The sequence below is a fragment of the Mesoplodon mirus genome, assembly GCF_964341445.2.
Source record: "Mesoplodon mirus genome assembly, chromosome: 5".
NCBI lineage: Eukaryota > Metazoa > Chordata > Mammalia > Artiodactyla > Ziphiidae > Mesoplodon > Mesoplodon mirus.
The window spans coordinates 39,795,567-39,809,596 of NC_138980.1; the positions used below are offsets into that span (position 1 = coordinate 39,795,567).

Here is a 14,030-nt window from a genome sequence, read left to right on the forward strand (position 1 = left end):
TGAGGGTCAGGTTAGGATTGGTTCTTGTGGGGGGGTGGGGCTAAGGTGGTGGGACAGAGATTTGTTTCTGCCTATGGTGGGGAAAAGGTGGGGCTGAGGGTCTTGAGTGATTGGTTCCTGTGATGGAGGGGTGGCTGAAAGAGCCCACTGGGTGTTCTTACTGCTGAGGGGGTGGGAACAAGAGGACTGGGCCACCGTTGGTTCCTGACGAGAGGGTTGGGCTGGGATTGGTTGTACTTTGGGGTGGAGCCAAGGAGGCATCAAGGATTGGCTTCTGCTCTGGAGGCGGGGCCAGGATAGCAGTGTGGGTTGTCACTGCTTCTTGTCTTGGAGGCTGAGCTGAACGCCCATTTTGTGGGTTGGGCCTGAGATCCTGGATCAAGTCTCCTCTCCCCATCTCTTTGAGAAGGTGGGCTCTAAGGGCCCTGGACTATGGCAAGTGTGTGTAACAAGGAGGTAGGGGACTCCTAACAGGCCGAGTGGGGTCTCCTCTCACCCACCTCTGCATCTCTCCCTCATCTACCAGCTGCGGAGAACAAGTTTGCAAAGTTCCTCATGACCTGTCTCAAATGCTGCTTCTGGTGCCTGGAGAAATTCATCAGATTCCTCAACAGGAATGCCTACATCATGGTGAGTAAGCCTGGGACCAGGCACTAACCCACCAGCTCCTGCTGGGTGGAGGAGCCCTCATTCCCCACCCACTGGGCCTGATCCGTCCCTCCCACCTCCCTCCAGATTGCCATCTACGGCACCAACTTCTGCACCTCAGCCAGAAACGCCTTCTTCCTGCTTATGAGAAACATCATCAGGTCAGGGAAAACACTGTCCTTTGGCCACCTCCCTCCTCCCCCAGGCCCTGAGCCAGCATTCACGCCTGTTTCCTACTGTCCCCTGCAGGGTGGCTGTCCTGGACAAAGTTACCGACTTCCTCTTACTGTTGGGCAAACTTCTGGTCGTGGGTAGTGTGGGTGAGTGTTGCTCACCCAGCCTGTCCAGCTGCGGGAGCCTGTTGGGGGCCACTTGTGAGCTGCTGTCAGGCCCCCACGTCTTCTCTGATAACTGTCTTCTTCTCTGGGATCTTCTTGAGGGGGGCTATTTCCTTTATCCAGAACCCTCAACCATCCCGGTTTCCTCCCCCTCTCCAGGGATCCTGGCTTTCTTCTTCTTCACCCACCGAATCAGGATCGTGCAGGACACAGCACCACCCCTCAATTATTACTGGGTCCCTATACTGGTATGAACTTTTGGGGACAGACAGGGGTTGGGGAGAAGATGTTGGGACTTGCCTAGCTTCCTTTGACTAGACAGATGTGGATGGGGCTCAGAGGTAGGGAGTTGTTAATTCAGGACACAAACATTAAGTACCGACCACGTTCCAGGCATGACCTTTAAAGGCCTTACAGTTTGGGACTTCACTGGCGGTCCAGCAGTTAGGACTCCGCTTTTCCACTGCAGGGGGCACAGGTTCGATCCCTGGTCGGGGAACTAAGATCCCACATGCCATGCAGCCAAAAAAAGAAAAAAGAAAAAGGCCTTACAGTTTAGGAGTAAATCGACATTAACCAATGATGATCCGCACTGGATGCATGCTTGCAAACTTGTGCGTGCCACAGGGCAGAATTACAGGGAACCAATTGTTAGAGCTTGTGGTGGAGGATGTGGGCAGGTGTGGGAGTCCAGGGGGCTTCCCCGTGGAAGTGACGTCACACCTAAGATCTGAAGAAGATGCAGGCAACATCCTGGCAGAGGGAACAAGTACGGAAGCCCTGAAGCAGGACTATGCCAGGAACAGTGAGTAAATCAGTGTGGCTGGTGTGGAGGGAGTGAAGTGGCAAGGAGGTGGAGATAAGGGCAGGGAGGTGATGCGGCCATGGAGGGGTTAGGTCATCACCCTAAGAGCAGTACAGTATCTGAGTGCAGGCCTTGGAGCCCAGTGACCTCGATTTTTTTTTTTAATTTTTATTTATTTTTTATACAGCAGGTTCTTATTAGTTATCTATTTTATACACATTAGTGTACATATGTGACCTCGATTTTTATCTTAGTTCTTTACTTGCTAGTTCTGAGTGACTCTGGGCAAGTTATGTAATCTCTCTGAAGTCTGCTCACTTCAGTCAATAAATGCTTATCAGGTACCTACCAAGGCCCCGTGAGTTTCGAGATTGCTGGGGATATAGTTATTTTTAAATTAACAAAAAATTTTAAAATTATTTATATTTTTGGCTGCACCTCATGGCATGCGGGATCTTAGTTCCATGACCAGGGATCGAACCCGCATCCCCTGCTGTGGAAGCTCAGAGTCTTAACCACTGGACTGCCAGGGAAGTCCCAACTGGGGATATAGTTATAAATGGGATAGACACAGTCTAGTGGGGTTGTGAGCATTAAACCTGTCTTGCCCTGAAGATGCATAAAATTGCAGCCAGAGGAAGGCCTAAGAGGAGGGCCTTTTTTTTTTTCTTTTTTTTTTTGGCTGCACTGGGTCTTTGTTGCTGCGCGCAGGCTTTCTCTAGTTGCAGCGAGTGGCGGCTACTCTTCGTTGTGGTGCGCGGGCTTCTCATTGCGGTGGCTTCTCTTGTTGCTGAGCGCGGGCTCTAGGGCGTGCAGGCTTCAGTAGTTGTGGCACGCGGGCTCAGTAGTTGTGGTGCGTGGGCTCAGTTGCTCCGCGGCATGTGGGATCTTCCCGGACCAGGGATCGAACCCGTGTCCCCTGCATTGGCAGGCAGATTCTTAACCACTGCACCACCGGGGAGGTCCAGAGGAGGGGCTTATCAGCAGGGAAATGCCATAACCCCAGCTGGGGAGGGACGTGGTGGTGAGTGGGGGGTTGCCCTGGGCAGGCACTGGGGTGGAAACAGCTTGTCTCTCCTTGCCTAGACGGTGATCATCGGCTCCTATCTGATTGCCCACGGCTTCTTCAGCGTCTACGGCATGTGTGTAGACACACTGTTCCTCTGTTTCTGTGAGTAACCCCTCATCCCCACCCTTCCTGGGCCCTGACTCCCTTCTCCCCTCTGGGCAGAACATCTCCCTCCGATGGGGGTACACACGCCAACCCAGTGTCCGCAGCCTCCCCTAGGGCCTGGCTGTCCCTCGTCGCAGGGCCCCGGCGCACCCCCTCTCAGCTTCCCCCTGCGCTCAGAGCTTTTCCATTCTGTTGTCCCCTGGTCCAGGCTGCAACTAGAACACTCTGTGCCCCTGGGCCCTCAGCTTCGGAGTTTCTGGCTTTGTTGCGGGGCGGGCGGGATCGGTGGCTGCCACTAACTCTGGTCTCTCCATCTGTCTGTGTTTTTTTGTTTTGTTTTTTTTCTCTTTTCTCTTCCTCTCCTCCATGCCTGCTGGCTTCCCTGTTCTTCCCTGTCTCCCTCTTTCCCTCCCTTCCTGACCACCCCCATTTCCCCCCTGCTGGTTCCTGGGGGGAGCCCAGGTGAGGACCTGGAAAGGAATGACGGCTCTCAGGAGCGACCCTACTTCATGTCGCCCGGGCTGAGAGACATCCTGTTGAAGGGGAGTGCGGAGGAGGAGGGGAAGCGGGGCGAAGTCGAGGAGTAGAGAGGGAGGCTGGCTTGGAGGCCATGCAGGCCTCCTTGTTTCCTCCCTGTAGATTGGGGGTGCACGCGGGGCTTCCTGGCCTGGGAGTGGGGAGCGTGTGTGTGGGCGTGTTTGTGTGTGTCGAGTTCCCAGCCTGCTCCAGTCTGCCCCCTCCAGTCCCAGCATGTCTTGCTTCCTAACCCTCTGAGGCTTCTCTGTGGCCCCCGTCCGCCCACCCTGTCCCGAGGCCCCTGCCCGTGGGCTCCCCTCATGCCACCTGCTCTGGGGCCTCTCTCTCCGCAGTGGAGGACCTAGAGAGGAACGATGGCACCGCTGAGAGGCCTTACTTCATGTCTCTCACCCTCAAGAAGCTTCTGAACAAGACCAACAAGAAGCCAGTGGAGTCCTAAAGGCCCCGCCCTCCTACCCCTCCCTGGAAGTCTCACAATGGGTGCTTGGCAGCTGGGTCAGAACCCCCAGCCCATTGGGCTGACCTGAAGTCCTATCACTGCCACCCCCTTCCTGCCCCTCCCCATCATCCAGTTGCCTCCCTATGCTAAGGCCAGTCCGCGTTTTCACGGCCGCCCACCCCCGCCAAGACTGTGCAATGAGTCTCTCCAGCCCCCACTGGCCCAGATGAGAAGCCCAGCGAGGCTTCTTGATGTCTGACATACAAGGGCCCTCTGCGGGCTGCCCTCCGCTTCCTGTCCCCCTCTTATGACAGGACAGTGTTTGTGTCTGCAGCAGCGGTGGCCACAGGAAGGCCACCTTTCACTTGCGTCTGCTCCGGCCAGGATGCCAGGACCCTTCTCTGGGGCTGAACAACTGGCTACCGGCTGCTGCAGGCATTTATTATTATTTTTTTAACCTCGACGTGCGTTAAAGGGTCTGTTAGCTTTTTTTCTGTCTGTCATCACGGCTGAGATGGGGCCACTGAGGAATGCTTTCCGATGTCCCCTCCTCGGGTATGGCTGGGGTGGGGGTGGGGGTGTGCCAGGTAGGGGTGTCTCCTGGCACAGAAGGCAGGCTGTCCGGGGAGGGAGGCTGGGATCAAGCTGGTGTGGAACAGGGGGGAGGAGGTCGCTCATAGCGGCTTAATAGAAACCGGCTGGCTGGCAGGTTGGGCCGAATCCCGCCGCCCCCCGCCGCCCTTCTCTGCCAGTTACTGACACAGCTCTCTTTGTAAGAGAGAAAAGAAACTGAATCCACCCAAGGGATGATTTCAGAGGAAGTGGGGAGATGGGCAGATGCCCTGGGCAAATGGGGGGACCCCCCCGCCCAGTCACCTCGCCTTGAGGATCCTTTTGCCAAATTTGTCGAACTCGGGGGGAACGGGTGTGCTGGTTCCCCCTTCACCATATCCCAAGCCCCCCCCCCCCCCGCCCCAATCCAATCCAGGATCCCAATCCGGGATCTGGAGAAATCCCAGCCTGGGGTTTCTGTCTCCAGTGCCTGCCGCCCCCTCCCCCATTCTGTCCGTACACCCCTCTACTTGTAACTGCATTCCAACCACTAATAAAGTGCCTATTGTACAGAGCCGGAGCCTGGAGTGTTTGTGGGGCAAATGGGAGGCTGGTAGGGGGAACCCCAGCTTCAACCGCCCTGGGATCCTCTGATCTGGGGCTACTCTCCCCAGGGAGAAGGAGGGAGGGCAGGAAGCCTCTGTCTGCTGGCCTCCGCCTGAATTCCACCATGCAGGCAGCTCAGGTTTCTCCTGAACAAATAGCCCTTATTAGGCTCTGATCCTCAGACCGCAGAAGGTGGCAGTTGACCTGCCTACCTCCTCATCACACAGCCTGGACATGTGCCCCCAGGCCTGCTTTGTCCCTGGCCGGGCACCTGGGCACCATAGTCTAGTCTGAAGGGCTTCAGACCTGCCAAGCTGCCCGACCCTGCTAACCTGGAGGCTCACTACTGCCCCCTTGGTGCCAGCTCGCTTACTGTCACCTCTGGGCCAACTGCTCCACCATGTTAACTGCCTTTCTCCCTCCTACATTCCTGCCTCCGGAATTGTTTCTTAAATAACTACCATATTTGGAGTACTTCTCATCTGCTTATGTACTGTCGCCATTCACTAATTAAGGCAGGTAAGTTGGGCGACGTGTCTGAAGGTGACCCCAGCAGGAAAGGGGCTGAGAAGGTCAGGTCTCCAAAGCCCTCACCCGCTATCCTGTCCAGATGTTCTTTGGGTTTCCTTGTTTGTTTCGATCTTTTAGGTTTGTTCCTTTCTTACCCCTCAGCTCCTGTTAAGCCCGCCTCCAAAACAGCTCCTAAACCTGCTCACTTCTCCCCCCATACTTTCAGCTTCCAGCCTTCATTATCAACTCATCCTTCCCCACTCCTTCACTGTTTCCCCCACAGGTGCGGAAGGGCGCCGGCTAACACCCGAGTGAGTTCACACCCCTCCTCTGCTCAAGAACTCTCCATTGCTCCCTTTTACTGAGTGAAAGCCAAAGTCTTCATGGCAGCCCACAGGCTCTGCCCCATCTGCCCCATTAACACCCTCTTGCTGACTCATCCAGTCGCCCTGGCCCCAGGGCTTGTGCCTGAAATGCTCTCCACCTGGCTCTTTCTACAGCTTGCTCCTCATTCTCCTGCCTTCAGCTCAGCGCTTAACTCCAGGAAGCCTTCCCTGCTCATCAAGAGTTGGCCTTGGGGGCTTCCCTGGTGGCGCAGTGGCTGAGAGTCTGCCTGCCGATGCAGGGGACACGGGTTCGTGCCCCGGTCCGGGAAGATCCCACATGCCGCGGAGCGGCTGGGCCCGTGAGCCATGACCGCTGAGCCTGCACGTCTGGAGCCTGCGCTCTGCAATGGGAGAGGCCACAACAGTGAGAGGCCCGCATACCGCAAAAAAACAAACAAACAAAAAAAAACAACGCAGGGGGCACGCAAACAAAAAAAAAACAACGCAGGGGGCACGGGTTCGAGCCCTGGTCTAGCAGAATCCCACATGCCGCGGAGCAACTAAGCCCGTGCGCCACACCTACTAAGCCTGCGCTCTAGAGCCCGCAAGCCACAACTACGGAAACATGCGCGCCTAGAGCCCGTGCTCCGCGACAAGAGAAGCCACCGCAATGAGAAGCCTGTGCACCGTAGCGAAGAGTAGGCCTTGCTTGCCGCAAATAGAGAAAGCCCGCATGCAGCAATGAAGAACAGCACAGCCAAAAATTAATTAATTAATTAATTAAAAAAAAAAGTTGGCCTCTCTTAGCGATGACCACATCACCCTGTTTCCTCATGGCACTTGTCACAGTCCGCAATTACTTCTTTGTATTTTCACTTGCTAATTGTCAGTCTCCCCACTCAGGATGTCAGATCTTGCCTATTCTTTAGTATTGAGACTTTATCGCAGGGCTGGGCGGAGTGCCTGGGATGGAGCAGGCACTCAGTATAGAGGCATGAAACAGCTGAATGAATGTAAAGGGTTTAGCACAGTGCCTGATCTGGAAAGTGCCCAGTGTTAGCAAAAGTAGAAGCAGGGAGACCAAAGAGGAGGCTACTGCTCTAGTCCCAGCACATGCTCTGATGTGTCTTGGTGATAAAAAGTGTGCATTTTGGATATCATCTGAAGAGGAGCTGACCTGATTGATTACATGTGGAATGTGAAAGAAAGGAGCTGGGACTTCCCTGGTGGTCCAGTGGTTAAGACTCTGAGCTCCCAATGCAGTGGGCCTGGGGTCGATCCCTGGTTAGGGAACTAGATAGAGCCTGCATGCCGCAACTAAAAGATCCGGCACGCAGCAACAAATATCCCACGTGCCTCAACTAAGACCTGGCGCAGCCAAATAAATAAATAAATAAATATTTTTTTTAAAAGTTAAAGAGCCAAAGAAGCAGGAGGAAGCACAGCACTGAGTGGAAGCAAGCCCAGGCAGAGTCCTGCAGAGGGCACATGTCGCCTGATTGCCCGGGAGCTCTGGAGGCTGAGTTACAGCCTGCACTGGTAAGTCATTGATTAAAGGTGGCCCCCGGGGGAAGGTAAGCTCCCAGGCACTTCTGATTCTCTGAATGTGCTAGCAAAGGTGCATTGGCAATGTGGTCCAGAGCCCAGGGGTAGTTCTCTGAAGAAGAGTTGCAGGTACAGGCAGTGGTGCAAAACCACACAAAGCCCTGGCAAGGGTGCAGAGAAATGATAAAGTGGACCCGAAGGGACCTGGGTAGGTAGGTTGGGTTTTTTGTTTTGTTTTCTCTTTTTTTTTTTTAGCTGCACCACGCAGCATGTGAGATCTTAGTTCCTCAACCAGGGATCGAACCCACACCCCCTGCATTGGAAGCGCAGAGTCTTAACCACTGGACCGCCAGGGAAGTCCCAGGTAGGTTCATTTTGGACCCACTGAACACAACATCTCCAAGGGAAGCTGTCACATAGATGGTTGCGTGGGTGGATCTGGACCACAGGGGAGAATTTCAGGCTGCAGGCATGCCATCAGGAGTGCTCAGTGTTTTGGATGGCCTTTCAAGTCCCCAGGACTGGCTGAGACCACCTGCCCTAGACAGAGGCCAGTCTGAGCCCTGGGGAGGGGAGGAGAAAAAGTGGACTTGAGGAGAGCCAGAGAGGGACATCTGGAGCTGGGGGAAGGCAGGGATGTGGGCACAAGTGCTCATGGCTTTCGTGGTGGAAGAATATGCATGGGAGCAACTGTTTGCTCTTGAAATAAGCAGGAAAGTCATCAGCTGAGAGCAGAGCATGGGGAGATGGCAGAGGCTGTGAGAAGAATGAAGGCGTGAGAAATCATCTTTGCGTGCAGGAGAGCACCGCGTGAACAAGGAATGTTATGAGGGTTGTGGGAGTTTCTTTTCTCCCCCCAAACTCACCGGGGTACGAGGTGCAGGTGGAAAGCTAGATTTAGTTGGGGCTAATGGAGAGGGGCAGGGACTTGAGGGTATGGGCAAGGGAGAGATGAAGGATGGATCCTATCTCTCCGCTGCTCAAGACCCTCCTACGTGGCTAAAAAGAACCTGCTGTACAGCACAGGGAACTCTACTCAATACTCTGTAATGGCCTATACAGTAAAAGAATCTAAAAAAAAAAAAAGAGAAAAAAGAGTGGATATATGTATATGTGTGATTCACTTTGCTTACACTTGAAACTGACACAGTTGTAAATCAACTATACTCCAATAAAAAAACTGACACAGTTGTAAATCAACTATACTCCAATAAAAAAAACCAAACCAAACCAAACCAAAACCCTCCTATGGAGTTCAAGGCACCCAGAGTGAAAGCCACTGTCTCCATGTGGGTCCAGGGGGCCCCTATAGGACCTCTTCGCCCTTTCCTGGATGGCGCTTCTTCCCCTCCTCCCTCACTGGCCCTGTTCCAGCCCCTCGGGCCTCCTCCTCGCTGCTCCTTCCACAAGCACAGACAACCTCTGGGACTTTGCACTGGCTGTTCCCTCTGCCTGGAAGACTCTACCCAGTAATCTGCTTGGCCTAGGTCCTTTGGCTCCCTGTAAGGGCTTTTCTGCACACCATCTGACTTAAAATCGCACCCACCCTGGCCCTGCACCCCCCAGCTTTATTTTCGCCACTTTCGCAGTTGCCACTATAGACATCTTACATACTTCGCTCATTGTTTATTGCCTTCCTCCCTTTCTAGGTCAGCTCCATGAGGACAGGCCCGTGGGATGGTTTTCTCACTGGGTCCCAGCAGCTGCTCCCAGCTGCACGGCCTCTAAGGCCAGCTCCTCTGCCTCCAGACAGTCTGTAAGTTACCAGCTCTGGTGGCCAGCATTCATTGCTGCAGTTTGCCTCTCTGAGAGGTATGGATCTAGAATGAGTCAGGATGAGGCCAGGCCAGGGGGAGAGGACCGCTGCTCTTTTGGAAAGGAGGTACAGATGTGCGGGCCAGTTACAAGCTGGCAGAAAACTCAAAAGTGGCCCAGGCAAGGGACAGACACAGAGATGTCTTCCAATTCTGTAACATTCTAGAACAGGTAATGTTCACCCTGGTGATGTAAGAAAAGGCCTGACAATTGGGTGGGAAGGGCAGGAGGTAACTTCCTGGGGTGGTGACAATGTTCCTTGTCTTGACTGGGGTGGTAGTTACACAGATGTATGCTATGTAAAAATTTACCAAGCTCTACACTTAGGATTGGATAAATATTATATTACTGATCTGTGAGGTTAGCCTGATTTGGGCACAGCGGTGGGTGACCCATGTACTAGCCATTTTGAGTGCGCTCAGCCATGCACTTCATGTAGTAGATATAAGGGACTGAAGAAGAACTGTGTTGGAACTTCCCTGGTGGTGCAGTGGTTAAGAATCCGCCTGCCAATGCAGGGGACACGGGATCGATCCGTGGTCCGGGAAGATCTCACACTCCACGGAGCAACTAAGCCCGTATGCCACAACTACTGAGCCTGCACACCTAGAGCCCGTGCTCTGCAACAAGAGAAGCCACCGCAATGAGAAGCCCGCAGGCCGCAATGAAGAGTAGCCCCAGCTCGCCGCAACTAGAGAAAGCCGATGCGCAGCAACGAAGACCCAACACAGCCAAAAAAACAAAACAGTCATAAAATACACGTTAAATTTACCACCATAACCATTTTAAAGTGTGCAGTTCAGTGGCATTAGGCACATTCACATTGTTGGGCAACCACCAGGCACCTCCAGAGCTTTTTCGTCTTCTCAAACTGAAACTCGGTCCTCATCAAACACTAACTCCCCCTCCCCCTCCCTCAGCCCTGGCACCTGCCATCCTACTCTGTGTCTATGGACTTGACTCCTCTAGGGACTCAAATGAGTGGACTCATGCAGTATTTGTCCTTTTGTGACTGGTTTATTTCACTTAACAAAATGTCCTCAAGGTTCATCCATGTTGTAGCATGTGTCAGAATTTCCTTTCCTTTTAGGGCTGAATAATATTCCACTGTATGGATGGACCACATTTTGTTTATCCATCCATGGACATATGAGTTGCTTCTACCTTTTGGCTATTAATGCTGCTACAAACATGGGTGTACAAGTATGTCAAGTCCCTGCTTTCATTTCTTTTGGGTATATACTCAGAAGTGGAATTGCCAGGACTTCCCTGGCAGTCCAGTGGTTAAGACTCCACGCTTCCAATGCCAGGGGTGCAGGTTTGATCCCTGGTCGGGGAAGTAAGATCTCACATACCTTGTGGCACGGCCAAAAAAAAAAAAAAAGAGATAAGAAGTGGAATTGCTGGATGACATGTTAATTCTATGTTTAATTTTTGGAGGAAACATCATAATGTTTTCTTGCCCCATCTTTTGGCTCGGCTTTCTTCCATGTCAGTTTCATTCTCTGTTAAACACTCCCTGTCCCCCAACCACACCTTGTACTTTCTTGGCTTAGAGATCAGAGAAATAAAGGTTTCTTTTACCCCCAAATCCCAAGGCTGGTGCTCACTGGCTCTGACTAGCCTGACTTTGGTCAGTTACTGCTAAGCCAATCATTGTAGCCAGGCCATGGGGCTAGTTTCAGAGTCCAGCAGTGGGGACCCAACAACTGAACTACAGATTGAGCAAGGGAGCGGGGTGGTTCCCCAAAGCACAGCGGTCAACCTATGTTCACTCTACTGAGACGGTGGGAAAGCAGCAAGTGTGGTTCAAAAAACTTTCAAGCAGAGTTCTTGGGTGTGATCAGGGGACTTTGGGGTTGGGGGGCTGAAGTAGGAGAAATCTCTGAAGTTGAGGAAGGCAAGGAATGGAGAGGATGTTCATGAAGACACTAAAGTCCCAGAGGATGGCAGAACCTGTTTAGATCAAGGGACTGCAAGAGGAGAGGGACAGACCTCACTCTTCAACTAATGAGGGAATGTGTGTAATGGAGACAGGAGAAGGTAAAGCCAGATGACAGTGGGCAGGGGTCAGCTAAGGCAAGGAGGTGAGAGAATTGTTATGCATACAGGGGGTTGCTAACCATGGAGTAATGGAAAGGCAAGGGTGGGAGGCTGGGTCAGGGTGGAGGTGTAGGGATGAGAGGGAAGATGACATCTTGGGTCTCCATCTTGTATGGTGACCATGGAGAGAACATGGACAAGGAAGGCCGGGCTGAAGACCTCTTACCCAGCAGCTCCTGGTGGATGGCGTACGGGTGGGTCCACAGGAATACACTCCTAAGGGAGTTCTGGTTTTCTCATCACCTCACCTGCACTTTAATGGACCACGTCACTGAAAGAATCTGGTTGACAGGGCACCAGTCCAACAGGTAACAATCACAACCACAACTGTTTCTTTAGCATTCACTCCACGCCAGCCACTCCAGCAACCCTTTGAGGTTCAAAAACTCTTCAGGTCCATCCTGGGCTCCTCCATGGAGCCTTGGCCTGTAATCATGATCTTATCTGCCCATATATCAAAGGATTTTGGTAAGGGCTACCTTAGAGGAATGAGATCCTCAAAAGCCAGTTCTTCAGAAATGTAACCTTGGGAATTCCCTGGCAGTCCAGTGGTTAGGACTCAGCGCTTTCACTGATGTGGGCCCAGTTTCGCTCCCTGGTCAGGGAACTAAGATACTGCAAGGTGCGTGGCGTAGCCAGAAAAAAAAAAAAAGTAACCTTGGGTCCCTCCCAAGAAAGGTCTAGGCTTGCCAATCAGAAAACTAGAAACCTTCCTTGTTCTGCCACTTGGTAGCGCTATTAGCTTAGTCAACTTGCCCCACCTCTGAGCCTCTTCCCTCAAAGTGTCACGCAAAGGAATAGCTGATCTCTAATTCAGTGTTAAAGCCAAGTTATTACCTTTATTGTCATGGTGACCTTGAACAATCTAAATTTATTTTAGCTAATTTTGTCTGAATACTGCCCCATTAATTTAACCAAAACTTTTTTCAATCTCAAGCTTTATTTAAAGAAAGATCTCCAAGTCAGGGAAAAAAAAGCAAGATGCAGAGCGTCTATTATTTACGAGAAAAACTCTAATAAAAACATAAGTAAGCATCTCTGGAACTAAAACATCTCTGAAGAGATGCACAAAAAAAAACTTTACAATGGTTGCCAAAAAGGAGGGTGTCTGGAGGAGACAAATTGACTTTGTTTTCTCACATCGTTTTGCACATTTGACATTTTATTTATATCATATGAATAGATTATTGGTTCAAGATCTAAGTGTAAACAAAAATGAAAAGTGATAGGTACAGCATGCACTCATTTTGTAATCACATTTTTACACCTTACCTTGTTAATAACAACTATCATTTTGGGGCATTTGTTCTGCGCAAAGAATTGTGCCAGGTGCTTTTAAGAAAAGAAATCATCACCATTTTGTAGATAACAAAACGGAGGCTCAGGGAGGGGCACTATTCTTGGTCACACCGGGAGACTCAAACCTAAGGCGACCCTGGATCTTGCATTCTTAGCAAATTAGCTGCACCATCCCTACGTTTTTGCAAGGAAAATCCGTTATTACGCCGTAAGTTTTGAACGACTTCTCGCCTTCTTTAGGAAGGAAACCTTTTGAACTACTACTCCTTGCTCCAAATCTCGGCAGTGTCTGAATCACAGACTCGCACACGACAACCTGCCTAACAACGACGCCTGTCGAGCGCCAACTTGATCCTGACAATGGAGATGAGTGGGGTTTAGTTTATGCATAGGCTGTGCATCGGGGATCTCACGAAGCGCTCGGGAGGATTCAACGACACCAGGCTTGTAAAGAAAAGGCGCTCGGTCCCCGGTAGCTTTACTTATGAGCCCTGAGAAGTGGTTGGCCGAGCATCTCTGTCGCAGCCCCAGCTCTCCCACCAAAGACCGTTAAGTCTCCAGCTGGGTTTTTTTCTGGATCGGGCGTCAGTTTCTCCATCTGTGAGTGGGCGACTGGAAGATCCCGACCAACTCGGTTCTGCCCTTCAGAAGCTCGGCAATCCGGCTGGGCGCTACACCGGATAAAGTTTTAACACCAAAGACCCCGGGCGCTCGCTTGGCACCAGTCCCGGCGCAGCAATGAGGAGCTCGGCCCGCCCTTTCCTCGCACACGCACCTCGAGTCTGCTCGGCCTCTCGCAGGAGATGCGGACAGTGGGGAGGAAGTTCCGCGGGAATCCCTCGATTGGAGGCCGAACCTCCTCTACCGAGAACAAGCCACTATGAGTACGCTCACACGCAAGCTTCTAAGACCCGTTTCCGCCAACGTACTTCAACGAGTGTAAGATGGCGTCCGCGCAGGCGCGTAAACTAGCAGCCGCAGAGAGACAGCCGCTCGCCCTGCCTCACGTGGTAATGGCCTCTCAAAACCGCCATTGAAAAAAAGAGCCGCGATGTTGTCACATGACGCAGGCCTACCAATACGACAACGGGAAGGCGCCAAGGTCCTTGTCACGTGGCCAAGGAGAACTCTGAATTTGCCACTGTCACATGACCAAGTAGAGGCGTGGAAAGGGGAGGGAAACGTCCAGACGCCACGTAACGCCTACGGTTCTGTCACGTGACTAGGGCCCGCCTCCTTATCTTTCTTTGTCCCTCCCTCCCGCTCCGGCTGGGCCTGCGTCGAGCGGCAACGCGGCGGCGAAGGGGCGGGGCTCCGACCGGTCACGTGGCCC

At 52.4% G+C, this 14,030-nt stretch overlaps 1 protein-coding gene across 4 annotated transcripts in view; it reads left to right on the forward strand.

Moving 5' to 3' along the window:
* SLC44A2 (solute carrier family 44 member 2 (CTL2 blood group)) overlaps positions 1–5,068 on the forward strand; it is a 29,766-nt gene extending 24,698 nt beyond the window's left edge. For 2 of the 4 annotated variants that reach the window (XM_082620260.1, XM_082620259.1), the window contains exons 17-22: positions 527–630; positions 736–809; positions 898–968; positions 1,146–1,234; positions 2,878–2,962; positions 3,835–5,068. In XM_082620260.1, coding sequence (XP_082476386.1) covers positions 527–630; positions 736–809; positions 898–968; positions 1,146–1,234; positions 2,878–2,962; positions 3,835–3,941 — 530 coding nt within the window. In that variant the 3' untranslated portion in view covers positions 3,942–5,068. The other 2 variants (XM_082620258.1, XM_082620257.1) reach the window with 2 other exon arrangements.
* The last annotated feature ends 8,962 nt before the right edge of the window (positions 5,069–14,030 follow it).